The following is a 26,984-nucleotide window of genomic DNA, read 5'->3' as shown; positions in this document are numbered from 1 at the left end:
TCCCTCTGTAGCAAAGGTTTACCAAATTGATTTCTGGGATCATGGGACTGATGTATGAGGGATTGAGTCAGTTTAGAAGAATGAGGGAGGAATCTGATAAAATTCTAACTGAATTAGACAGGTAGGATGTTCCCAATGGTGGGGTGGTCCAGAATTGGGGGCGTCAATGTTTAAGGATAAGGGGTGAAATGAGAAGGAATTTCTTCCCCCAGAGTGGGGTGAGCCTGTGGAATTCGCTACCACCTGGTTGTGGCTAAAACATTTTTGAAGTTAGATACAGCTGTTCTTAATAAAAGGATTTGGGGGAAGAGTGAGATTTGGATATTGACTGTACGATCAGCTGTGACCATATTGAATGGTGGAGCAGACTAGAAGAGTTGAATGGTCTAGTCTATCTTCTGTGTTTCTATGACCCCACACTCTATGGTCTTCTAACATCCAAGAAGTGATCTCTATTTAGAATTACGACCCATTCTGGGAACATCGCTCTGAGCCCTTTCTTTCTTTCTGTCTTGTTGTGTGCTCTTGACACTGATTTAATTTCATGTCGCTGCTTTCAAATTACTTTTGAAGAATTGCATCAGTAAGATTTGCCTTTCACCAATTTCCTGGTTTATCTTTGCCCCTTTCTAAAACCATACTAAACCTAGCTGAACTGCAACCAAAATAATGTCCCTGCCACCTGCCCAGTTTAATTCCTGAAAACTAAGTCCAGAGTTGCTGGGTTTTTTTTTGGGGTGCTATATAATATCTTAAAATGCAATCAGCAGAACCTTTACAATTTCAGTAATCTCTATTTGCTGTTTTCTTTTAAATTGTTTTGAGGCTATGTGTTCATCCTGTTTTCTCTGTTCCTCATTCAAGCCCAAATGCATCTCCTGAAATATTTTACCAAGTGAATGTTTTGTCTGGTCTGCAATGCCACTTCTTTGAAGCAAAGATACAGAGCAGAAATGGCGAGAGCACCATGTATTTGTAATTGTATATTATTGTTACTTACTACTCCTGGTTGAAGTCTTCAGTTTGCTCAATATTTGATCATTTAATCTAATAAGACATGGAATTTGTTGAATTTGATTGATTAGACCACTGTCAATTAGTGTGACTGATGGTCTTCTGCTTCCAGGAGAAGTTGCAGTATTGACAAGTCGCCAAGCACTGGATCACCAGCCTCTCAAAAGAAAGATTTGGGCCGTTCAGAGTCTCTGCGGATTGCCTCCAAAATGCATCGTATCTTCCGCCCTTCTGACCTGATCCATGGCGAAGTGCTGGGAAAAGGCTATTTTGGGCAAGCTATTAAGGTATACAAACCACAATTGTGCTTGACAAATATGATATTTCTTTTAAAAAGCGACTCCAGTAGGTATTGGGAATGACCAAAGATGTAATTCTTACGGATTTCCATGAGGCATTTTTAAAAATGCACCTCCAGATATTCTAAGCCAAGTTTGAAGCTCATGGCATTGAAGGAAAATTATTAACTTGTTTGGGAAATTGACAAGAGTCAGAATAAGGATAATGAGCAGATATTTTAATTTGTAGAATTTGATCAGTGATGTGTTCTTGACCTTTTTGGAGTTTAGATATTCACAGTAGGATTGGAAATGATGTATCTATTTGGTGGCAGAACTGTCAGTAGCAAAGAGAAGTTGAGAATTACAAAAAATTTAAGTTAATGCTTATGACTGTGGCAAATTTATTTTCTCAAAATAGAACTGAACCTTTTCTGAATGATGTGAAGCTATAAACAGAATCTGACAATAAATCATTGAAATATCCTTTTAATGTAAGAATACAAAAAACAGAAGTAGGAGTAGGTGATTTGACTTTATGAACTTGCTCTGCTATTCAATAAGAGAACATATATGGTTTAACCACAATTTGCTGTTTTTCCTCTCTCAAAACCCTTGGCTCCCTTTTATTGATTTGGAAGGCTGTCATCAGCCTTGAACATTTTTTGTTTAGTCTTCCACTATTCAGTCATTGGGAATGCTGAAGATTAACAACCCTTCAAGAGAACAAATTCCTCTGGAGCTGTGTCTTAAATGGGAGCTGCCTTATATCGCAACTATGTGGTCTTATGTAAGATTGCTCCTGAAAGGAACCATCCTCTCGGCATTTACCTTCTACCCTGTTAACACCCCCTCAGAATTCTATACCTTCCAAAAGTCATTCCTCTTGTTCTTCTAAATTCCAATGAGTGTCGCCTTTCCTCGATAAGACAGCACCTTCAGTCCAGATATCAACCAAGTTCTCTGAACTAACCCCAACATAAATATTTCCCTTCTGGAGATCAGAACTGCACAACTACTCTAGATGTAGTATCACTAGTGCCCTGTACAGTCATAGCAAAACTTCCTTGCTTCTGTGTTCTGTCTTGCTTTTCAGTCAAGGCCAGCATTCCATTTGCTTGCTGCACCTCCAAGCTAATATCTTGGCTCATGCAGTGAGGACCGTGCAGTCCTCATGGCATTGTTCATGATATTCTGCTTTGCTATCAAAGCCAGAAACCTCATGTTTTCTGACTGCATGCTCCTCATCACAAGCTGCTTTCCTACCTGTCTTTTTATCACAAGTATGTTTATCTATATTACAATCAGTCCCTTCATTGAAGGAATTAATACAGATTATACATAGTTGTGTCACTAACATTGGTTCCTTTGGCAAATTTCTGGAGTAGGGTGCCAATCTTCAGTTTGAAAATGACCCGTTTATTTTAACTTCTGAAAAGGCTCAGAATGTAATTTGCAAGACTAATAGAATCATCGAGGGTCACAGGGCCTGTACTGTCCTGTAATGAATGCTAATCTTTATAGCTGGAGGACTGAAATACAATGGGATATAGAGCTAATAGGACTCCTTTTTCTCAACCACTCCTGAAGCACTGTGAGCAACTCTGAGAAGCACATGTTGTTATGAAGGGTCGATTAGCCTTTGATAGTGTGTTTAGAGAAGAGAGGGGTGCAGTGGTAGCGATGGAGAGTGTTTGTTTAGCTTTACCAGAATGATACATAGACTCCAAGTACTTAGTTATATCAAGAGGCTACTTAAAGTAGGATTTTATTTCCTGGAATTTGGATGTTTTAAGTGGTGACTTTGTTGAAGCCTTCAAGATGTTAAGGAGTACAAACAGGATTGATCGTGAAATATTTCAGATGGCTGGGAAGTCTTGAAACGGGGTCAAAGTTTGAAAATCACAGTCAAAACATTTCTGGAGTTATACTCCAGGAGGGGTGAGTGTGGGCAGTGGAAGGCTAAACAAAATTATATTTCGAAACCTGTTTGACATCGGCATGATGATAGATCACTTGTTTTAAATCTGAGATTGACATTTTGTTATTAATCATGAGGATATAGATTGAGGCAGTTTTGTAGTTAGGTTGCAGGTCTGCCATATCTCATTTGATGACAGAACAATCTCACAGGGCCAAGTAACCTACCCCTTGTTTCTACTGCTACTCTGCTTCTCCTGGATTTGTGCACATCAGTTGAATGCCATGTTTCCAACACCACAACAATGACTTCACTTCAAAAGTGCTTCATTGATTTAAAACACTTTAGGGTGTTCAATGTCATTGTCCCAAATTCTCTAGGTCTCAGCAGGTTAGTGAGTATAAATATAAGTGTTATTTAGAAAAAGGGAGTGAGAAAATTAGGGAATGTAGACTAATTAGCCAAAAATCAGGAGTGGGGAATTTGTCTGTTCTAAAGGATGTGACAATGGGGCGCAGAAAATTAGAATGGAATTAGACAAAATCAACAGATTTTTGAAAGGGAGATCATATTTGACAAAACTGCTGTAGTTTTGAGGACATAACTAGGTAAATACGTAAAGGGCAATCCAGTGGATGTGATCGTGTTTTTTTTTAAGGATTCTCATTGGAAAGTAGGGTTGGACAGACTAGATGCAGGGATGATATTTTCCCCGTGTCATGGGAAGAGTGGCTGGTTGGGACAGGTCTCGGGATGTGAGGTAGGCCATTTCAGACTGAGATGAGGAAAGATTTGTTCACTGAAGATGGTGAACTTGTGGGATTAGACTACAAGAGACTGGAGACCAAGGCACTGAACATAAATAGTTGTTTGGCAAGTGAATTCCAATGAATAGTGTCTCGAAAACTTAAGCTTAAGTCAAGGGATATAATGAACTTAGGACAGTATAGCACAGAACAGGCCCTTCAGTCCACGATGTGCCAACCACTGATCCTCATGTATGCACCCTCAAATTTCTGTGACCATATGCATGTCCAGTAGTCTCTTAATTGTCCCCAATGACCTTGCTTCCACAACTGCTGCTGGCAACACATTCAATCTCTCTCAACTCTGTGTAAAGAACCCGCCTCTGACATCCCCTCTATACTTTCCTCCAACCAGCATAAAACTATGACCCCTCATGTTAGTCATTTCTGCCCTGGGAAATAGAGTCGATAGCCAGAGACACTCTATGCCTCTAATTATCTTGTATACCTCAACTAGGTCCCTTCTCCTCCTCCTTTTCTCCAATGAAAAAAGTCCGAGCTCAGTCGACCTCTCCTCATAAGATGAGCCCTCCAGTCCAGGCAGCATCCTGGTAAACCTCCTCTGAACCCTCTCCAAAGCATCCATATCTTTCCTACAATAGGGCAACCAGAACTGGACGCAGTATTCCAAGTGCAGTCTAACCAAAGTTTTATAGAGCTGCAACAAGATCTCACGACTCTTAAAGTCAATCCCCCTGTAATGAAAGCCAAAACACCATATGCTTTCTTAACAACCCTGTCCACTTGGGTGGCCATTTTAAAGGATCTATGTACCTGCACACCAAGATCCCTCTGTTCCTCCACACTGCCAAGAATCCTATACTTAATCCTGTTGCCCAGTCCCTTGAGCAATGTATACTTTTGGAGCCTTGGCTCCAGCCTGCCACAAAATAAACTTTACCTTAGCCCAACAGTTAGCCATAGTTGCAACCTAAAAAAAAAAATGTAGTTCAAGATTTTGGCCTTTAACTGTAATCCCAGTTCTAGTATTCCTGTCCATTCTGTATGTGTACTTTGAACCCTGAATCTACAATTGGAATTGTTTCGTGGTTTGGCGAGATTCAATGTAGCAGTTCCATTTCACTTTTTATGTGTACTTTTTATTTTTTTTTTCTTTTGATCAGGTAACACACAGAGAGACAGGAGAGGTCATGGCAATGAAGGAACTGATCCGCTTTGACGATGAAACACAAAGGACTTTTCTGAAAGAGGTTGGTCAATAAGAGTTTCATTTCAGTGTGTGTCTATGGTCTAGTGTAACACATCCATAGTTAATGCTCCTATCCAGTAACATGAATAGGAATACTAATGTACACATTAATGTACTGTTGACCTAATTGGAGAAATTACTGATATTTAAGATATGACACATTTTAAGTGTGAGAATGAGTTCATGTCACCCAGGTACATTCCTGTTTTTGAGAGTTAATTACATAATCAGTTAAGTATCTTTCAGCTGAACTGGGATCGTTTGTAATGTCACTGTTTGGCAAGGATGTGGAATTGAAAATGGGTGAAGGTTATTCATAAATGTTTTGTGGTTCTGGGAAATATTTCCCTGGTCAGTGTGTTTTATAGTAAGTGATTGGAAAAACTTACGGGGACCATTATAACTATGCTAATATAATAATTGGGAAAGGTTGAGGTACAGTCAGTGCTACTTCCTGTCTTTTTATTCTGTATCACTTTTGTCTGTTGTGATATATTGGGATTTAGTACTTGTATGCGTGAAGTAGAGATCAAAGTTAGAATTTACATACATTGATTAAAAAGTGTATAATTTATTATTTTGAGTTTGCATTCCGCAATAGTGACACTTAGGTGTTCATTTCATTTATCTTAAAAATAAAGGGCAAAAAGTCATTTGGTAACTGACTTTATCCAGAATGTAACAGATAAAGTGACTACAAACAGCTAATGGAAAGATGTTTGTACAAAGTGGTGTTTATAACAGGTACAGAAAGCTTGTAAGGCCATTAGTTTTGTTTACAGTTCAGAAATAGCTAGGGATGAGCAACTTTTTTATTTTTTTAATCCACTCAAAAGGTTACTCAGTTCAAAAAATTCCAGTGTTAAGTTAGGAGTCAGTTTAATTTGTCTCCCAGAAGAATTCAGGGAGTAAGCTTTCTCAGCAAAAGGGTAGTTTTTGAAACTTTGAACTGACTTCTCCTCCTGGTTCAGAACTGAGGAAGTTTAAGCTCTGTGTTGTAAAAATGTTCAGGTTGACAGAATTAAAAAGGTCTAGTTCTGCTGTCTCTACAATCCACAGGGCAACCTTGAAAGAGTCTGTTAAGTAAACTCCTTAGGGTTAAGATGGGGGATTTAGTTCCTCTGGGCATGAGCCTCTGTAGCAATAATAGGAAAACTTAGTTTAACTGTGTGTGAGATCATTCTAACTACGTAGATTTGGAAAGTTCTTTTGTGTAATAAGCTTTATTAATACATATTTCACACAGCTACAAATATTTATCTGCGACTAATCACCATGTTGACTTAATCATATAATTTAGCAAGCCAGATTTCATTCTGGGATAAGACTTGTCCAATAGTACCATCAGTTGCGATCATAAGTGAATTTTAAATAAACCACTGTTATACATCTAGTGGATTATGTAACTTTTTTTTGTGTGTGTGTGTGTGTGTGTGTGTGTGTGTGTGTGTGTGTGTGTATAGTGAATATAGAACACCTGCTCTCATACTGGAATACAGGGGCCCCCTCTGGTAAATTATACTACATGTTGCATCATGGAATATGATTTCTTCAAGCTCTGGTGTCTATTCTGATGTTTAAAGCAACAAAATGAATTTGAACAAAAGTATTTTCAAAGTGAGGCATCATTTGTTGTCGGTAATGTCACTGTATTTGATCCCTTTTTATTTTGGAATTTTAAAAATTTAAGTAGCAAGAAAATGATTGATTGTCTGTAGTACTTTGGGAGTCTCCCAAAACAGCTGTAAGTACAACTAGGGCCCAGTAAACCTTTTTGGGTTGGAGTTCGTGGATAGCAAGAAGCTTTTCCCCAAGTGGTGTCTCAATTACTAGGGGTCATGAGTTAAAGGTGAGAGGGGAAAGGTTTACAGGAGATATGCATAGAAAGTTCTTTATGCGGAGGGTGGTAGATGCCTGGAACGCGTTGCCAGTGGAGATGGTAGAGGTGGGCATGATAGCGTCATTTAGGATGTATCTAGACAGACACATGGGCAAGGAGTAGAGGGAAACAGATGCTTAGAAAATAGGTGACCAGTTTAGATAGAGGATATGGATTGGCACAGGCTTGGAGGACTGAAGGGCCTGCTCCTGTGCTGTAATTTTCTTTGTTCATTTTTAAATCCCACAATCCAGAGATGTGCAGGTCGACTGAATTGGCCATGGCTAAATTGTCCATAGTGTTAGGTACGTTTGTCAAGGTTGAATGAGTCTGGGTGGGTTACTCTCCGGCGGGTTGGTGTGGACTTATTGGGCCGAAGGGCCTGTTTCCATACTGTAGAAATCTAATCTAATCTAGTCATCCCTCAATGCTGTAAGGAAAGGGATGCTTTGCAAGGGCTGGTCTTCACATGGACCTAGTGTGTGATCACATCTAGGCTAATCTTGACATTCACCTTCTCTAGGTGTATTTGCAATTTCCTCTCCTCTAGGCTTTTGGCAGCTTTAGTTTTTGGACCACACTAACATATGGGTTATGTTCAGCTATGTCAGTATCCACTGGGCTATTTGTATACTGCATCACTAAGTTGCACAGAAACAGATTGTTTTATTGGGGAGAGCTCTTTATATCAACATAACAGCATTTTACAAATTAAATGCACTTTTTGTTGCTTAAAGTTCAGGCCTGAGAATTAATTGAGAGAATTTGTAAAATGATTTGAGTATAACTGTGTTATAGGGCAAGAGATGAGTGAGTCAAGTGCATGAAATTAAATGAGAATACAGTGTGTGCTAATGTTACACATGGTTCTTTGTGTGGGTCATCACTAAAGCTTGCCGTTTGTTTCTGTAAACAGGTGAAGGTGATGCGCTGTCTCGACCATCCGAATGTTCTAAAGTTCATTGGTGTCCTTTATAAAGATAAGAGGCTGAACTTCATTACAGAGTACATCAAAGGAGGGACACTGAGAAGCATCATCAAAGACTTAGTAAGTGATGACAGACATGATGTGTTTTGTTAAGGGCGTATTCAGGTTTACTGCAGTTTCGAACCATAGTATTATGAGGGACCCTTTCCCAGTGAAGGCTTCACTGAACCATTTGCCAAGTGGTTTACAATGATGCTTGTCACAGAGAATGCCCTATACTTGAGAAAAAGGTCATACGGCTAGACAGTTTTATATTTATTGGCAATAATATCATGAAGGGACAATACTGTCTGTAATATAGGACAATTATTAAACTTTCTCCTGAACGTGTTGCCTGACTAATTTAAAGATTGTAATCTCAAATATGCCCATAAAGGAGGGCTTCTTAAAAGGAGTATTGTACATCTTTAAGCCCCATAATGTCCATATCCAAGGAGTTTAATGTGTTTGTTATCCCCCTGTATGTCTGGGGCCTGTACATTTAGCAATGGGACCAATGCTTGTGTTGGTTGGGTACAGGTTGTGATATGTTTGGTACAGGTTTTACAACTGAAAAATGGATGCATTGCATGTCAATCGATATTGTTGCTAATACTGCAGTATAAATGATAGGAGCAGGAAAAAATGATTTGGCCTCATCTATTACTTTTCTGCATATCAGCCCTATCCATTGTTTCCATCATATCCCTCAACCCCATATCCCTTTGATAGGAGGCGTCAATGTTCTTCAATGCTAGCTCACTCCATAAATTTATTACCCCATAGTTAACAAATTTCATTTTTCTTTCTGTCATGTATCTAACTTTAGCATTGCTGCTCCTTGTATTTACATGTTTTGCCATGGTCTGACTGTGAGGTAACTGCAGTTGTTGGAAGGGGCAAATTAACTGTCCCTTTTATGGGAACTGCTTCCTGTTGATGACCAGTTGAAAGATATAAAATTAACTGGGTCTCTTTTTTTTTTTTTCCCTTCAACAGGACCGTCCATTACCATGGAACCATCGTGTCAGCTTTGCTCGGGACATTGCTGAGGGGATGGTGAGCTTCTGGCTGTAATGGGAGATTTGAACAGAACAGCATACGGGGGCTCTGAATTCCAGACAGTAGCAGTGAAGAGTATTGTTAAATAATCAAATGAAGGGAATCTGATAGCATGACAGCTTTCATCTAGCACATGGCCCAGCCTCCAATTCAATATCACTATCCTGTTACAATGAGCTTTGAAACTGTACAGATTCTAGTTTAGTAATTCATTGCCATCAGAGTTTGAGACCAAACAGGTGTGATTGGCGCTGTTGAACTTGTAGCCAAATGGATTCTTTACTTATTTATGTGATTTCTAGAATGATTCCAAAATTGTGAATATATTTGTGTAACCATCTAGCCTAATGGAAGAGTTCTTTGTCCTTTACCTTGGTCTTGTTTCTTCACAATTTTCACCAAAAGCTTACTGTCAGTGAACTGTGACCAAAAGCTTGGTGGCTGAGTTTTGGTAGTTGCATCTTTGTGGATAGCTTGTCTGTGCTGTCAATTTCCCTGTGGGGTTGGACCATCGTAACAACAGTGCTGTCCACCCTGCTGATCCCTGGTCCCCTCGATTAAGTCTGTCTTTGGGTTGCAATGTTTTAAAGTGCTTTAATCCCTTCAAGAGAAGGTAGGTGTCCCTGACTGGGTCAGTATTTATTGCAGAATCCTAATCACCTTTCAGAAAGTGACGATGAGCTACCTGCTCTAACCCTTGGATGTCTTGGGCTGCGGAGACACCCATAGTGTCATTGGATTTTGTCCCAGAAACCGTGAGGGAATAGTAATTATGGGTCCAGGTCAGGTTGGTGTGTAGCTTGGGAGATGAGCTTTCAGGTGGGCAGCTCCTGTGTATCTGCTATCTGAGATAGTTAAGGTGCTGTTGAGGGAATCTTGGTGAGTTACTGCAATGCGTTTTGTAAATGGTGCACACTACTGTCACCTGTGTCAGTGGTATACAGACTGAATGTTGACAGTCATGCATGGGGTACCAAGTGGTCTGCTTTGTCCTGGATGGTGTCCGGTTTCTTGAATGTTACTGCAGCTGCAATCATTAACTGACATCTCCACACCTGACATTTTTATAATTGAAATAACTGCCGATGGGTGGGCCTAGGAAAGAGATTTTCTGGAGCTGAGATGACTGATCTCCAATGACCACAACTATCTTCCTACATTCCAGATATGACTCCAACTATTGGAGAGTTTTCCCCAAAACCATTGACTCCAATTTTGCTAGGGTTCCTTAAAGCCACACACAGCCAAAATGATGTCAAGAGCTGTCACCTTATTGTTGCTCTGGAGTTCAGTTCTTTTGGCTTTGTTTGAACCAAGGCTGTAATGTGGTCTAGAGCTGAGTGGTCCTTTTTCAGAAACCAAATTGAGCTTCAGATGAGTTGGTTATTCCTTCACAAGCAATGCTAGGTAGCAGTGTTGATGACCCCCAGCTCAGTTAGAGTTGAGTGATAAAGCATAAGGGACTGCACTCCCAATTTTGGTCCAAGCCCCAGATGAAAGAGGACAAGTTTTCAGTGTTGACGGGGCTGTATTTGTCATTGATTTCTGGTGTCTAGGTCATAACTAGTGGGCCATCCTGTTTCATTCCTTTGTTTAAACTTTGTAGCAGTTTGATACAAATTAATGGCTTGCTTGGCAATTAGAGGGCACTTCAGAGTCAACTGAATTGCTGTGGGGCTGAAGTTACATGAATGCCAAACCAGGTACGGATGGCAGATTTCTTTCCCTGAAGGACATTTAGAGAACCAGATGGGTTTTTACTGCAAATGACAATGGTTACACAGTTGTCAATAGGCTATTTTTTTTCAGTCCCAGGTATTTACTGAATTTTGATGTCGTCACTTGACGTAATGGGATTTGAACCTAAAATCACTGGAACCTTAGCCTGGGTTTCTGGATTATAGATTGCTTGTCCAATAACTTTGTCATTATGAGACCACCACCACCTTGTTATTGAATAAACTGAAGGAGAAATTGTATTAATTTTAAAGCTCTTCACTTTGTTCCCTGTTATCTTTCTGATTTCAGTCTTACCTGCATTCCATGAACATTATCCATCGGGATTTGAACTCCCACAACTGCCTTGTGCGAGAGGTAAGTACCAATAAAACTGGTTGGGGTGGGGCTTGAAAGGGCACTGCAGATGCTAGCTGGCATGGCAGGGCTGGTTTTGTTGAAGTGAATGAGGCTGTCTCTGGGAATACCAGATTCCTGTCAGATGGCAAGGTGACCTGGGTGATGCCAGTTTCTTTGGGTGGAGGTCCCCTAGAGCAAAGTCTGGAGTGTTGGTGATTTCTGTCTGGTCTCCCAGTCTATACTGGAGCAGGGTGAGTTTTGGGCAGGTGCCAAATGATCCTAATTTCTGGCATCTGTTTCTTCGGGGCTGCTGGGTGTGGTAGGAGCATGCCGCTTTTGGCAACCTCACACCACAAGGGTAGTGCTAACATGCCGTATACCTTTTTTATCGCAAGCCTAGGGCTCGCAATTCAACTTGCAGCTTCTCCTTTTCTCAGTGGCACTGCCCACTGCGCAAATCGCCATGTCCACAAGTTACACTGAAAGGCCATTGTGTTTGATGGGACTGAACTCTAGGATATGGCATCCTCCTTGGATACTGATTGTGCCTGCCAGTGCCAGTCCACTGTCTCCTGGATGGCCTGTCCCTCTGCTGCATATGCAGAGCTCACAGTAGCTTGGATGCAGAGAATGCTGTACTGTAACTGCCTTCAGCCAACATTGCAATGCTACAGATGCTGAGGCAGGTGAAGGTAGCACAGCCGCCTCTTTCTGGATCTGTATGTGTGCTGGTTGGTCATCACTACTGACATATCCCTGTCCTGACATGTGAAAACTTGAGACCCCATCTTAGCCCAATTTGTTGGAGAAAAATTGGAAACAATTGATTAGTTTGAAGCTGCTAAAAAGGAGAAAAATGGTTTGAATTTCAGATGTTTCACAAAGTTATTTACAAGGAGTTAGCTTGGCTCTTGAAGGTTTTATTTTGTACTTTTATGATAACATTGACATTTTGTGCAAATAATAATAATGTACTGAGAAAATAAGAAATGGAAGCTTCCCAGCCCCAAGACACACACAAAGTCAAAGGAGAACATACTGTGGTCAGTCAGATTAGCTTCCGCTTGTTGCTCAATGTTACATTCTGATCAGATAGTTTGCCAGTCACCAGTGCTTTTGAGCAAAGTTCAGAAATGGTTCTGGCTTGCAATTATTTTCCAACTGCAAGAGAAGGTAGTCTGCTTCCTGTTCCACCGCCAAGTGAATCCCTCCGTGTGTGCCACCAGAAGTTAACGCAGGTGATGTTAGTTAAACTGAACTCTCCTCGATTCCAGTGCCCTCCCTACTTCCTGATTTGAGTGACTATCCGTTTGAAGCCTGGTCTGTCTCCAGTCCAGCTGCTTATATGGGGGAAAAAGTAGAAGAGATCTTTATTAATAAACTCTGCTGCTTGGCATATTTTAGTGGTCATTTTTTTTTTAATACTGATTATTTTGCTTTTTAAGTTCAGTTTATTGCTTTGAACTTTTTTTTTGCAAGTTGTTTTCTTCATGTCTGAACATCTCTTGTTAAATTTGTATCAAATGTTGTGCCAGACCAGATATCAGGCAGCTGTTGCTGGCTTTCCTGCTGAAAGAGAATGAGATGTTCACAAAAAATCTGTTTTTGGTGGTCTGGGGGAAAATAAAGGGGTTATTGTTGCTCTAAAAGAAGTAAGAACTGTTGAGACATCTGGCAACATCTGTGCAAAGAGAAACTGGTCAATGACTCTTTGTCAGATCCCATGCAGATCATAAACCAAAAGCATGGATTCTGTGTTTCTCCCTGTACAGATACTCCCTGGCCTGTGGAGTATTTCCAGCATTTCTGTGTTTCCGATTCCCAAAAGCTGCTGTTCTGTGAATATATAATCAGAAAAGCAGTGTTGGATATCCATGTGTGGTCACTTTAAATTTAAAGTGAGAACATCTTGATCACTCTGCAAACGAATTAGTCTCCTTTACAAGTCCACTTGTGTGGATAAAAATGGCCCATTACAGTCAGTGAACTAATGGGTGCTAAATTACTGGAAGGTTTTGTTGATTTTATACTTAAAAGTGAAACTAGGAGACGGCTGTCAGTCAGTTTGTCACTCTAATGCAGATATTCCTTTCTGTACTTGCTGTTCTTGTTTGTAATGCTCAAGGCTGAAGTCAGTTGGATGTTGCTGTTTGGTTATTTTGTTGAGCCAAGTTCAAAGAACTGGAGCTGTTTACATAAAACGAATGACCAAGTTGTGCAATTTTCTGACAAAGCTGTGGCTATAAAATATATCAAACTAAAACATCTGCTTCTGAAGGACTTTTTTGAGTCGAGGCACAGAGTACAAAAATCATTAAGTTCTTCTTCAACGTATACGAAGTAGTTGAACACTTCTGTGACTGTGCCTCCATTCTGAGGCACAGAAAGGTGTGAGGCTTTGTGAAGTGTTCAGGGGCGATGTACTAGGTTGAGGGATTACATAGTAGGGTTGTTCTCCTACTTCGGGGAATTTGATGGAAGTGTATAACTTAACGATTAGATCAAATAAACAGAAACTGTTTCCCATGGCGACAGATCAATAATCAGATGCTCCACATTTAACTTCATTTAAATTGATTTGACAAAAGCAGGAGAGGTGACATAAGGAAAACCATTCCACAATGGTTAGGATTTGGCATGTACTCTGTCTCTTGGATACAGATTAAATTAGTGACTAAAAGGAAATTGGATGAATAACTGGAGGGGAAGGTAGGAGTGGAGACATAAATGATTTTGAATTTGTTCTAGTTTTTTTTTTATTGAAGACCGTCAGCGGAATGCCTGCCTTCGGTGTTGCACTTGTCTATTCTCTAGGCCCTAACCTACGTTGCAAAGGCACTCGTAGAAGCTGCTTGGGGTTAAAAGGATGAGGCATGGACTAAGGGGCACAGACACAGGAGATGCAGCAAAGGCGTGATATTTCTCCCCACTCCGGCGGCAAGGCACTTTGAAATGGGGGTCCCTGTCTTCGGGGAGGGGGGACACGTTTTTTTTAAAAAAAGTAGTACTTGCAGATGTAGCTTTTCAGCCCCTTGAGCGTTGCTTCATCATTCAATAAGATCTTGGCCCAAGCCTGCATTCTTTTTCATGCAACTCCTCGGCCTTATCTCTATTTCATATATCACCTCTGTTCAAATACTTTGTGATCCAGCCTTCACATCACACTCCGGGGTAAAGAATTCCAGACATTCCCTTCCCTCTGGGCAAAGAAATAGCTTTGCATTTCAGCTCTAAATAAGTATCCCCTTATCCTCTAACTGTGTCCCCAAGTTTGAGATTCCTTTTGATTAGTGGAAACACCTTCTCAACATCCACCCTGTCAAGCCCCTCAGAATCACATACATTTCAAAAGATCGCCCCTTATTTTTCCAAACTGTAATGAATAAAAGTCTAACTTCTTCATAATTCCTCTCACTGAATCAGCCTCATTAGTCATTTTTGAACTGCCTTCAATGCGAGTATATTCTTTCTTAAATACAGAGACCAAAGCTATACACAGTACTCCAGGCATGGCCTTGTCAACACCCTGGATGTTTGTATGACTTTGGGGCATTAGAGGTTAAAACTAGCAATGAGGGCTAAACTTTCATTTGTTGCCTTTAATTACTTGCTGCATCTGCATCTTAACTATGTTTTTGGCACCTTGATCCCTTCACACTGTACTTTCCTGATATCTCTCCCCATTTAGAAAACCTCCTTCTGATTCATCCGACCAAAGTGCATGACATCACAATTTCCTTCGTTAAATTCCATCGGCCATATGCTTAGCTGCTGACTCATCCCTTCTATAATCACCTTGCAAGTTGCTTCATCCTTTTCTAACATGACCTTTTTTTTTGTATCATTAGCAGATTTGGATACATTACCCCCTGTCCCGCCAGTATGTTATATAAAAGTAAATAATTGAGGCCCTTGGACTGATCCTGTGGTACTTCACTAGTTACATTGTTTGTTTGAGCCTGAAAAAAAACTGATTAATCCCAATTCTGTGTTAATCGATGCTCAATCTATTCTAGTACATTAATGCCAGATGCAAAGCTAACTCGCTTATAGTTTCCTGCTTTGTCTCCCTTGACCAGGAGTATCACATTAGTGTTTCTTTAGTTTGCTGGACCATCCCAAAATCCAGTCAGTTCTGGAATATTTCACTGCCTGCATTATCTTGCGAGCCACTTCCTGTAAAACCCTTTGATGCAGGTTGTCAGTCTGAGTTGTCTGCTTTCAGTCCCATTAGTTTCATCCCTCAGATGGTCTCTGTTAGACTGATGGGGAAAAAAAATTGCACACTGTCTATCTTGTTTCAGAATAACACTGTAGTAGTTGCTGATTTTGGACTGTCTAGACTAATGGTCGATGATAAAAAGCAGACAGACAATCAGTCACCGGGAAACCTATCCACAATGAGAAAGCCAGACAGAAAGAAGCGTTACACTGTGGTGGGAAATCCTTACTGGATGGCTCCAGAGATGATAAATGGTGAGCATAAAAATGGGGAACTGTCTCTTTCCTCATTCTTTTATTTCCTATCTTTTTATCCTTTGGTTGAAAGGGTTGCTGAGATTACACCATGGAAGCCTCATTAGCATGCCCCGTGATCTGTGAGCCAAGCAGTGAACTTCAGTAAGCTAGTCTGTTGTCCTCTTGCTCCAGTTACCTGAACGAGTGAACACTTGCCAGCACAAGCCTGTACTTGATCAGGGATGAGCTGATTAATTTTACCCTTGCTAGCACAGTGGAGCTGCTGCCGTGAACAAAAAGACAGAAATCATACCTGGAGTTTGAGTCTGTTTGTGCAGCAGGTACTGGCTGGCTATATCCAACTACAACTGAATAAAAGCTTCCCACTCGTGTTTTAAAGTGAGCTCATGCTGTTCACAGCAGCTATTATTGCTGCACTTGCAGAGGTTATTTTAAGGATGTGGTAATGTTCTGGCCAGCCCAACGGCTCAAGGAGAAATTCTCATCTGTCCTCTATCTGAAGTTACAGATCACACATATGGTGTTTTCAAGTGGTGAATTGTAGGGTAAATCTGCTGGATTTTGTGTTATCCTCTACTAAAGAATCTTTGGAACTATGTATAATCCAGATTTCTGAGAAGCTTCTCCAGCATCTCGTGAAAAAAATGCAAATGTTTGGGCTTTGCTCTAATGCTTTTTGACCAGAGTATGGGAGGAACCCCAACATCTGTGTATGTATAAGTTGGGACAGAATAGTTGTCCAATTCATTTTATTCTACAATATTATATTAGAACCCATATGTACTTGTTGAAAATTGTCCAGTGTTCAGCAATACTCTTAGTACTCCATTCTGTTGTCCATACGGATACTGCAGTTTGTACAGTGTTGCTCTGATCCTGAACAATTCTTGATTCCTGTTCTCTGATGCATGATCGAACTCAAATGCTCATTTCTCTTTTTTTGTTTTTGTTTTTCTTCCCCCCCCCCCCCCCCCCCCCAAACAATATTTGCTTGATTCAGTCTCACCCAGTGTTTAACTTATTTTTTAATTCCCAGGGAAAAGCTACGATGAGAAAGTTGACATCTTTTCATTTGGGATTATGCTGTGTGAGGTAAGTGGAACAACTCTGGGTGGGGTGGGGGGGGGGAGGGGCACCCAACAACCCCACTGCCTCATGGTTGACCACTTCAACTCCCTCTCCCACTCCACCAAGGACATGTAGGTCCAGGGCCGCCACCGCTGCCAAAACCAAGACACCCGATGACTGGAGGAAGAATGCCTTTTCTTCTGTCTTGGGACTGTTAAACCACACGGCCTCAATGTTGATTTCATTAGTTTCCATATCTCTGAAACAAACCCTCCAACTTGGTACAGCCCTCTTTAACCTGTCCTACCTGTCCATCTTCCTTTTCTACATATCCGCTCCATCCTTCGATCTGACCTATCACCATCAGCCCCCCTCCACCTGCACTCACCTGCCTTCCCAACTACCCTGTTTCTCCCTGCCGCCCTCCCCCCCCCCCCCCCCCCCCCCGGCAAGCCCCTTTATTCTCTCCTCCATATTTCTGATGAAGGGTTTATGCCCAAAATTTCAATCATCCTGCTCCTCCGATGCTGCTTTACCTATGCCTTTCCAGCACCACACATTTTGACTCTGACTCTCCAGCATCTATAGTCCTCACTTTCTCTAAGTTGCTGCAGTGAACTGCTTGTAAAAATTAAAGACCAGGAATCCATCATCTCAGCAGCTTACTGAACCAACAGCTCAGTAAATTCAGAATGTTACATTCACCCTTCATTGTGATTGTTGCTCTTAATTGTGTGTGCCACATTTGCGTTGGGAGATAGCAAGGTGATTGAGGGCTGAGATATCAGCCATGGACTGCTAAATGCCACAAGCTTGGAGGAAGGATCTAGATCTTTAAGAACTTCCTCAATTGAAATATAGTTGCGCTTGAAGAGGGAGGAGATTTCCCTCCGGCAATTGAGAATAAAAGGAAAAGGCTCCAGCAAGTAAAAAGTTGTAAAAGTATGGTGTGGCCTTATTTAATATTACATGCTCTGGAACAAGATATTTGCAACTTTAAGTTGTTCACTGATTTGGCCATGTAAAAGAAACTAGGCTTTGAGATGGTACTGTCATGAAAAGTTCATACTAACACAGTTTGAGGAAAACCTCCCTTGTGCGCATGAATTTATTGGTTAACTCTCACCTTAAATCATTCCTAAGTGTTCCTATAAGAGTCTGATCTCAACCCACCACTATAGTTCTCATAAGCACAATATACTTAAACTGTTTCAACCAAGGCAGTTCAAAAACAGAAATTGCCAGGTAACTCATCAGGTCTGGCAGCACTGGAGAGAAAGCCGAGTTAATGGATTTTTGAGTCCAGTGACCCATCTTCATTACAGTGTTGCATTGAACTTTTGCAACCTCCTGACATCTGATCGAACTCAGTACTACTCGTTTTTTTTTTCTTCCACAATATTTGCTTGATTTAGTCTCACCTGGTCTTTGTTGATTATTTTATATTCAGAACATTGTTCTGAAGGAGGGTTACTGGACCCAAAACATCAACTGCTTTCTCTCCATGGTGCTGCCAGACCTGCTGAGTGTTTTCAGCAATTTCTGTTTTTATTTCTGATTTCCAGCATCTGCAGTTCTTTTGTTTTAGAAAGGTTTCATCTATATTTGTTCTACCAGTCAAGTAAATGAAGTACAGAGGACGTCATATGCACAAACTGTGAACAGTCCTATTGTGACTGCATTTAGACATAAATTATTCCTAAAATTGTACATCCCCAAACTGCAATTTTCTCTTGACTGCACAAGATTTTAAGCTTTTAGAATTCTTTCATTTGCACAGGGTTAACATTAGGCCCAAAACTCAGTTACTCAAAGAGCTCCATTAGTCTTAGAGCTGTTAGAGACATAATCTGTAAACTGAGAGATTTGTGTGATGAAGCAGTGAGCACCATACCTGATAATGTGAACAGTCTCAATGGGGAGGCAGGGGTATTGTCACCTCATTAAACTAATGTCAGCTTTCCTTATAATACGCTGTTTTGTTTGACTTCCAGCTGATTGGTAGAGTAAATGCAGACCCAGATTACCTGCCCAGGACAACAGATTTTGGATTGAATGTCCCTGTTTTCTTGGATCGATACTGTCCAGAGGAATGTCCAGCTGCCTTTTTCCCAATTGCAGTGATGTGCTGTGACTTGGATCCAGAAAAGAGGTGAGTCTGCCACAAGATTTCAGAGCAAGATTTGATATGGAAAGGCTAATACAAGAGGACAATACTGTAGATGCTGGAAATCTAAAATAAATGGATGAAAGTGTTAGCTGACTGGGTATTTTCAGAATTTGGATGGGTTTCAGTGATACTGCCAATCAGCTGCTTGAGTTTGATTTGACTGAAGTTGCCTAAAAGGTCTTGTGCTGAAAATGTGTTGCTGGAAAAGTGCAGCAGGTCAGACAGCATCCAAGGAGCAGGAGAATCGACGTTTCAGGCATGAGCCCTTCTTCAGGAAGGCTCATGCCCGAAACATCGATTCTCCTGCTCCTTGGATGCTGCCTGACCTGCTGCGTTTCTCCAGCAACACCTTTTCAGCTCTGATCTCCAGCATTTGCAGTCCTCACTTTTTCTCCTAAAAGGTCTTGTGATCAGTACAAGGACATGTGCAGTTTCTAATGAATAATATGGAACAGTATTCTGAACAGCAGTGCTACCCATAGGAATTTCTGGACAAGAAATCATCTAGTGTACCCTCTGCCATGTTGATCGTAGAGTAACTGTAACCTTATTAATGATCGATATCTGTCCATTAATCTGAAACCGGTTCAGATCTGATAGTTGGGGTTTTAAAAAAAAGCACAGTGGACTAATTTAATAATATTGGCTGTTGATGTGGTGTATAGCGTTGTTATTTCTGATTGCATGACTGCCTTGGTATCTCTAAGCATTTAACATTAACATCATTAGCGCTGATATTTTTGGTGAGTTTTCTTTAATTTGATCAGTGGTATGAGTATTCTGGGCCAACAGCCTGTTTCTGTCTGGTAAATACATTACAATAAGGACACTGCACACTGGTACAATGTTTGAGTAAAAGTTGTTTTTAACAAGTTAATATCTTTGGCTAGTTTTTATATTTGCATTAAGTACATAGCATTGTAGCAATGAATTTTTGCAGAAGTATAGTTTTATTTTCTCATTTTGCTGTCTTTCACTGGATCATCCTTTCCCTCTAACCACTACAAATGGTTTCAAATTGATCATTCACCAGGTAATTTTGGGAGTGACCACTTGCATTTGAAGTCAGCAACTTCCAGGATATACATAATGATGCTAGGCAAGTTTGACATTTTTTTTTCAAACAAATGCAGTTGGGAGGAGGGAAAAGAGGTTTGACAATCACCTTGGTGTTCAATCAAGCTGGTGCTCCCCCTCTCCAGTGAGTAGGTAGATTTAAGTGTTTGTTGCTTCACTCAAGTCATATATTTCAACTCTACGACTACAAGATCTAGAGAGCCCACTGTACTGTCCATTATGCCATTCCTAATGCTGTTTTTTGTTTTCCATAGACCATCCTTTATGAAGCTGGAACAGTGGTTATTAGTTCTGAAACTGCATGTGGAGATGCATCTTGCTCTCACCTCTGACCTGGAACAGATCAATCATTCCTTCTTCCAGAACCATTCAAGAAGCAAAGAGAAGCTTCTGGAAGCCATGTGAGCTGGTCCAGCTGAACCATTACAGTGTAGTCTACAAGCATGCTGATGTTCAGCTAACCACCTTCAAGTAATCTCCCATTTCATCAGCGTTCTGGGCACAATCAAACCTGCCAGTACTCCACTGTACTGTTCATAATCCTGCGGGTAGACCCTTCTGCTTTAACATTTCACTGGACAAGACTCAACTCATGTAAATAGCTGGTCGCCTCCAGTTGGATACAGGAAGGACATGGCAGTTTATTGGGTATTGGTGTAAGTGGTTATGTCCACAATGATGCTCTTGTTAACTCAGTGCCCATGCACCTTACATGTGATTTGTAGATAACTAAATACCTTCAGTTAGTGGCAGCATAGGGTTCCTGCTCAAAGTCTGGACACAGAAGAACCTTGCTTTGGTAATGTATGAAGGGCATTTGATTAGTGCTGTCCAGCTCCAAATAGGCTGCACCCTCAGTAGAAAACTGCCTCCAACTTAGCAATGTCACTAGTACTGGCAGCACAGAGTGGTTGTATGATTTTAGAAAGTTTTTTTTAAAAATCTTTTTCAGTTGTTTAGGGTCGGGAGAATGGAGCAATTTTAGCCTACACCTGGCAAATTCTGCATCGGAGTTGAATCTGTGTGGTAGACAGCATGAACCGAAATGATAACTTTACATTCCAAGCACTAATGTCCCTTATCTCAGTGAGCACAAAAGTAAAAACTGGTTTTATATATCCAGTAGGAAAAGACAAATTATTTTATGTAGTTCATTCCAATTTGGATACTTCAGTGACAGAAGAAATCACTGAAATTTCAGACAACAGTTGCACCCCATCATGTTGACAAGCTCCTTGATCTGAGGGGAAGGTTCAGGGCTGGGGTGTCTCATTAATTTATTTTATCAGGGTTTATAGATGTGTGGCATGAATTGAAGTGCTGCTCAATTAAGATTCCTCATTTCTTTTAATGGAATGAGAAATCTGTTATTGGATTAAAAAATTTCAAAATGACGCCACTATAATTTCAGGAGCTGCCAACATGGATTACTGTATTTGAATCAAACATTGTATCTAATTCTTGAGAACTTGCTCAGATTGAGACTCTTTTCTTTTAGCCCTTCCATTTGTTTACTGTTCAGCATCTGGCCTCAACCAAAACACCTTTTACTTTTTTTTTAACAGAAATATAAGGCCCCATTTTCTGATATGCAAGCGCATGTGCAAGAACCATATTTGAACTATGCATTTATTTGGTGACTCTCCAGTTATTTACAGGAGAGGTCTGTAGTAGCCTCCTTTTTTTTTTCCTCATCAATCTGTAGTACACACTTAATTATTTATTGGTGTTGCACATTAATGTTGCTCCATGCATGTTTCCTGATTTGGACATTCCAGTTCCAGTCCTTTTTTTTATTAGTCTGGAACATCCTTGACAATCTTAGTGATAAATTGTAAGATTTCCAAGATCTGCATTTTGAGTTGATGGCGAGTTAACAATTTTTTTAATCTTCTGGTTTTATTCTGAAACCCTCATCCCTTCTCTTTTCCCCTATCTCTCACCTGAGGTGACCATGTTGTCCCCCCCATTTCCCCCCCCCCCCCCCACTCATTTTGCCTTTTCTGTTTGAAGCATCTCAACACCACCTAACAGGATAACCCTTGTAAATATTGTGAAGTCAGATTCAAATAGACATAATATATAGATCCAAATCAATTCTTAATAGCCAACATGCAATCACTGCTTTTCCTCAAGTCCCTAGGTTTGGGTATTAATCCTTCAAAAACAGGGATGTAACAACTAAACTTCCAGTCCATTATGTTTCTTGGCAAACTTTCATCTGCTTCTTGCTCATTGTGTTACTGTGAACTCTAACTGGATGTGGACCTGAATCTCTGCAGAGCCAAATGCACAAACCTCAAACATAGAGGACTTTAGTATAATCATTGGGAAATTCTTTGGGACCCTTCCACAACTGAAAACACTGGCTGCTTGGCCAGGCCTTGCTTTTCTGCCCAAGCCTACTTGGGGCAGGACCACCATCTGCAGCAAATTTGGTTCATGACGGCAATGGGATTGGCATGAGGCATTTTGATGGCTGCGACCACATAACCTGTAAACTAGGATGAACTCCTTGGTGAAGTAAATAGTTTCTACCTCTAGTTTAAATCTGGTTTCAGGCCTAAAGGCCCTGCAGAAGAATGTAGGATATCCTTCAAATATTTTCACAGGTGGTAACCCTCACTGCAACACCAGTGGTTGCCTAGTATCATCACATGCATGAACTTAACATTTCTCGTTTTAATTCCTCCTTATTAATATTTCTGCTCTGTCATTTGCTTATTTGTGCTTGTTAGACTCTTCAGATATTTGTTTTTTCACTTGTCTACATCACATTTACATCTGCATTATTGCAGATTGCATTTATTTGAGCTTTCAGGCCAGCTGGTTTTCTGCTTTTTCCCCTCCCTCCCTCCTCTTTTTGCCTCTCTTCTGTTTGTATCCTGGTGTCTCCTGGTGAACAAAGAACACTCACTGTTACTGGTGCCAAGTGCACTCACTAGTCACTTTGGACACACATCTGGAAGTTGAATTTCAAGATTTCAGTAATGTAATGTCAGATGTTCTTCCACCTTTTGGAATTTGGGTGTTCACCAACCCAAGACTGAGGAGTTGAGCATCTTGTTTGCAGAAACTTTTATTGCAACTAAACTCTGATTCTGACTGCTCAAAACTGACCCGAATAATGATTCCACACTGACTCGTATGTGAATTGGAAAAATGGTGTAACAATTCAACTGAGCAAGACTGTTCTCTGCAGAGATTGGAATGAGACACATGGTGGGAGATGTATGTGGGGATCTTTACTTTGCATCTGGCCTATGTTGTACCTGACATGGTTGATAATGGACTACTGCTGGGGTGTGGAGGGGGAGAGACTGTACTTTGCATCAAGACTATCCTGTACCTGGCACTTAAGCTGACATTTGGTAGCCAGTCTTCCATTCCAAGCACTAATAGCCCTTTTCCATTCCACAATACATTGAAGATTCAGTGAGATTGAGTGAGTCTGACTCAGAATTCTAGTTTGTTTTTGATTCTTCAGCTAACTAAATGATTGCAGCATTGACTTTTCCATCTACTTTGTATACCATTAGCTGAGGACCTAAGTGTTAGTCAACTTTAGGCCACCCATCAGTAGGAAGTGTTTGGAACTTGCCTTTTATATCAGACAGGAACTGCTGAATATTAGGTTCTGTAATGTTAAGACTAGTCCTTTCTTTCTGCTCCTCTTCAGAACCCAACAGAGCAAGGAATTTTGAATATGGCCATTCGAATCACATCACATGTATAAGGTTACTTCTTAAACATAAGACCGACTTTCAGATGCTCTTGGGCTTAGTCACATCACTGCTGAGTGGTGCTGTCTGTTGACTTCAGAAAGATTTGTAGCTTGCATAAATTTAAAAGGACTGCTTCAGGAGTGATTAGGGCTCAAGCCATAACCATATTTACTATGTAGATTGTACTGGAGAGTTGCCACTCTAATTTTACAAGGCAAGAAAATATTGACATCTCTTGTCCGTACGCTAACCTGTGATCTGTCAGCTGGTGTTTCGAAAATTAGCATTGCATATTCCATGCACTGCTGACTTAATGAAGAGCTGTTACATCAATAACTTATTTAAAATTTTCAAGTATCTCAGGATTCACGTCATTAAATATTTCACAGTTCAGTGACATGGGTGTACTGTGAGAAAGCTCTGGAACCTTTCGGTATAGCATCAGCTGCTTCACAAATGTGGGGGCTCCTGTGAGGAAAACATTTATAACTGTTCCTCTGATGCTTGGCCTTAAACATTTTGCACTTAGTAACAGCCCTTGTAATCAAGTGGCTGACTCTATTTATCACTATTGTAGCCATGCATCGATCTTCGCTAAGTTTGAAGACAAATGTTGCAATATATACTGTATAGATGGTAATATCCAAATCAACTGCTCTAAAAATATTCGCTAGTTTACAAATGTAGGTAAAAACTGAAATTGTTAACTTTGTACATTAACAGTAAGGAACATTAGGTTTTTGTTCTGACATTCTGATTTAAATGTTTTAATTTTAATGGAGGCAGAGTTGCGATCATTAAGATAAATGCAGTATGGGTATTGATAATGAACCATTTTGGACCAGTTTCATTTACTAGATCTATGCCTCATTACCTAATCCAATAGAACTAAGCCAATGCATCAGTTTAGAATATTTATTTTTGAAAGTCTTGTGATCATCAGTTGAAAACAGAGTCAAGATTGGCTATGACCGTCAAATAATTTGGCAGCAGTATCTACCTGGATTAGCAGACACTTGAGTGAACTAAAAGTTTGCCTCCATCTGAGAATCTGCAGCCCGGAATGTCCTCAATGGGGAATGTTGGGGCAGGGGCAACTCAAAAGCATTACAGCTTACAAATGTACGTAAATTCATTACCCATTGGATTGCACAGTGTAATAGAGAACACTACAATCTCAAATCCTGTGCAGTTTAGTCCAAGCCCACTTGACCTTTTGTGAGCAGTTGGGTAAACAGCACTCTGTAATGCAAACTTAGAGTCTCCAGAGTTTTACAGTCAACTCCCATGGTTAGAATGTAGTATTAATTTTGAATGCAAACTGGATATTATAGGTCAAAGTGAAAAGGGGCTAAAAATGAAGGGCAATCTTCAGTTACTTCAGAAACTAGTATACTTGAATATTATACTTATTTAAATTACTGAAATATTGTAAAAGTGGACAAACGTCTGGCACAGTCTACCCCACAGACCAGGAGGTCAGTCCCTGATTTGTACTGAATCACTGGTTGGAAATTATGATTGGTGTCAGTGCGTCTGGCTTGAAAATGGTGAAGAATTTGAACAGGACTCCTGCTCCTGAGTTCCATTTGGCATTTCCTGCTGCAAGGAGCCTATGCTTGGAACAAGTTTGAACTCCATTTCAGTGTCTTCCGTGATTTAAGTAGCCTGTTGGCATTCATTGCCTGCATATGTCTGAGGAATGACAGCCTGGACTTTTGGCAGATGTTGGTGCCTTCAGTAGTCAAGGTGCAAACTTCATTAACAGTAGAGGAATGCTTTCTGCTATTTGGTGCCAATTTTGCCTTTAAACTTCATGCAATAATATTGTTCAGTGCTGTGCTCAAAGGCACAACTTAATAATACAAAATTATGTGCAACGTTTATTCATTGTAAACTTGAGTGACACCAAAGCCTCTGCTGTCAGAGTGTACAGGGATAGGTGTGGCACTGAGAAACCTGCAGTGCAAGCTGAAGAAACTCACCCCACTAATCTGTGCCTTGTTTAGCCAGAGCTGTCAAGGACCAGTGGTTGATTTAAGTTGTTTACAACGTCAAAACTTGCATTTTCTGTCATTAATTTATTGTTTCTGTGGATTCAGTCATTTCATTCCAGTGTTTAATTCCTAGTGTTTTATTTTGAAACTGTGAACATAGTGCACTTTACACACACACAGGAGGGTGACTATGACAGCAAATCTGTGAAGTATTGTAACAGGAAAATTGAATAAAACCAGCTTCATCTCAATGAGTAACTCTACCAGTCTCTTGTACACCAATTTTTTTAATGTCCTTTTTTTTAGGTGCTTACTGCTAGACATCTTGTTCAATCTGCAGTGCCTCCTATTGGAAATTGTGAGCATGAGTGAATTTGCAAATCTTAAATCTGTTACCAAGAATGATTATTTGGAAAATCACTTCAGCCCTCCTTTATAACCAGATAATAAACAAGTGTGGAACTTTAGCTCTCAATGAGACAAAGAAGAAGAAAACAATAAGCAAAGCCATATTCACTGAAGGGTCTTCTTTTTAGCTTTGGGCTGAGGCGCACACGGGGTAGAGTAGAAGGAACTTCATTAAACCTAATAACGAGCCGTTACTTAACACTGACATGGGATATCCAAAGTGGAAAGTATTCTAGTCCTGGGCTTTAAATTTGGCTGTCCTATACTTGACCTGAATGCACATTCTGTAAACTTTGCTTAGAAAGGTCCAGCAAAAAAAAAGCCACAATATAAACAAACAATGCAGATATATTCAGTTCCATCATTAATATTTAGCACATATGATTAAAGAGCATCCTCTGGTGGTGAAAAATGGAGGGGAATAGTTCCAAAATAGGATTGTAGTCTTCCTCTCACCTCCCCATTGAATTATTAGAAAATTTGTATGTTAATATTCATTAATTCAGTTATTTATGCAATGACTAGAATTTTATAACAGCAGTAATCTTTTTTTCAGTTTTCAAAAAGTGGACATAACCACAGTGTGGGTGGAATGAGATAAGATGCTTTACCATCAATAAAACAGTGACGATATTTTAAAGGTCATTTAATGTGGGGGGGGGGGGGAAAGGGGGAATGATGAGGTAAGTTCGGTTTGTGTCATTCATATGAATTTTAGCCACGCTTTTGACAAGGTCCCACATGGGGAAATAACTGAGAAGGTCAAGGCATATGGAATTCTGGGAAATTGTGAGAGATGGACCAGAAACTGGCTTAGGAACTGGACAAGTGGCAGAAAGTTGTTTAA

General features: G+C 40.3%; 1 protein-coding gene across 3 annotated transcripts in view; it reads left to right on the top strand.

Annotated features, from left to right (window-relative positions):
• The window catches only part of limk1a (LIM domain kinase 1a), a 69,403-nt gene extending 43,423 nt beyond the window's left edge, over window positions 1–25,980 (top strand). For 2 of the 3 annotated variants that reach the window (XM_072589472.1, XM_072589475.1), the window contains 9 exons: window positions 1,127–1,301; window positions 5,144–5,230; window positions 8,025–8,156; window positions 9,075–9,134; window positions 11,166–11,231; window positions 15,518–15,689; window positions 16,729–16,784; window positions 18,755–18,912; window positions 20,262–25,980. In XM_072589472.1, coding sequence (XP_072445573.1) covers window positions 1,127–1,301; window positions 5,144–5,230; window positions 8,025–8,156; window positions 9,075–9,134; window positions 11,166–11,231; window positions 15,518–15,689; window positions 16,729–16,784; window positions 18,755–18,912; window positions 20,262–20,412 — 1,057 coding nt within the window. In that variant the 3' untranslated portion in view covers window positions 20,413–25,980. The other variant, XM_072589473.1, reaches the window with a different exon arrangement.
• The last annotated feature ends 1,004 nt before the right edge of the window (window positions 25,981–26,984 follow it).

This window comes from Chiloscyllium punctatum, chromosome 19 (assembly GCF_047496795.1).
Source record: "Chiloscyllium punctatum isolate Juve2018m chromosome 19, sChiPun1.3, whole genome shotgun sequence".
In the NCBI taxonomy this organism is placed as follows: Eukaryota; Metazoa; Chordata; class Chondrichthyes; order Orectolobiformes; family Hemiscylliidae; genus Chiloscyllium; species Chiloscyllium punctatum.
The sequence above is the reverse complement of the archived record's forward strand: the minus strand, read 5'-3'. Positions and strand labels throughout refer to the sequence as shown.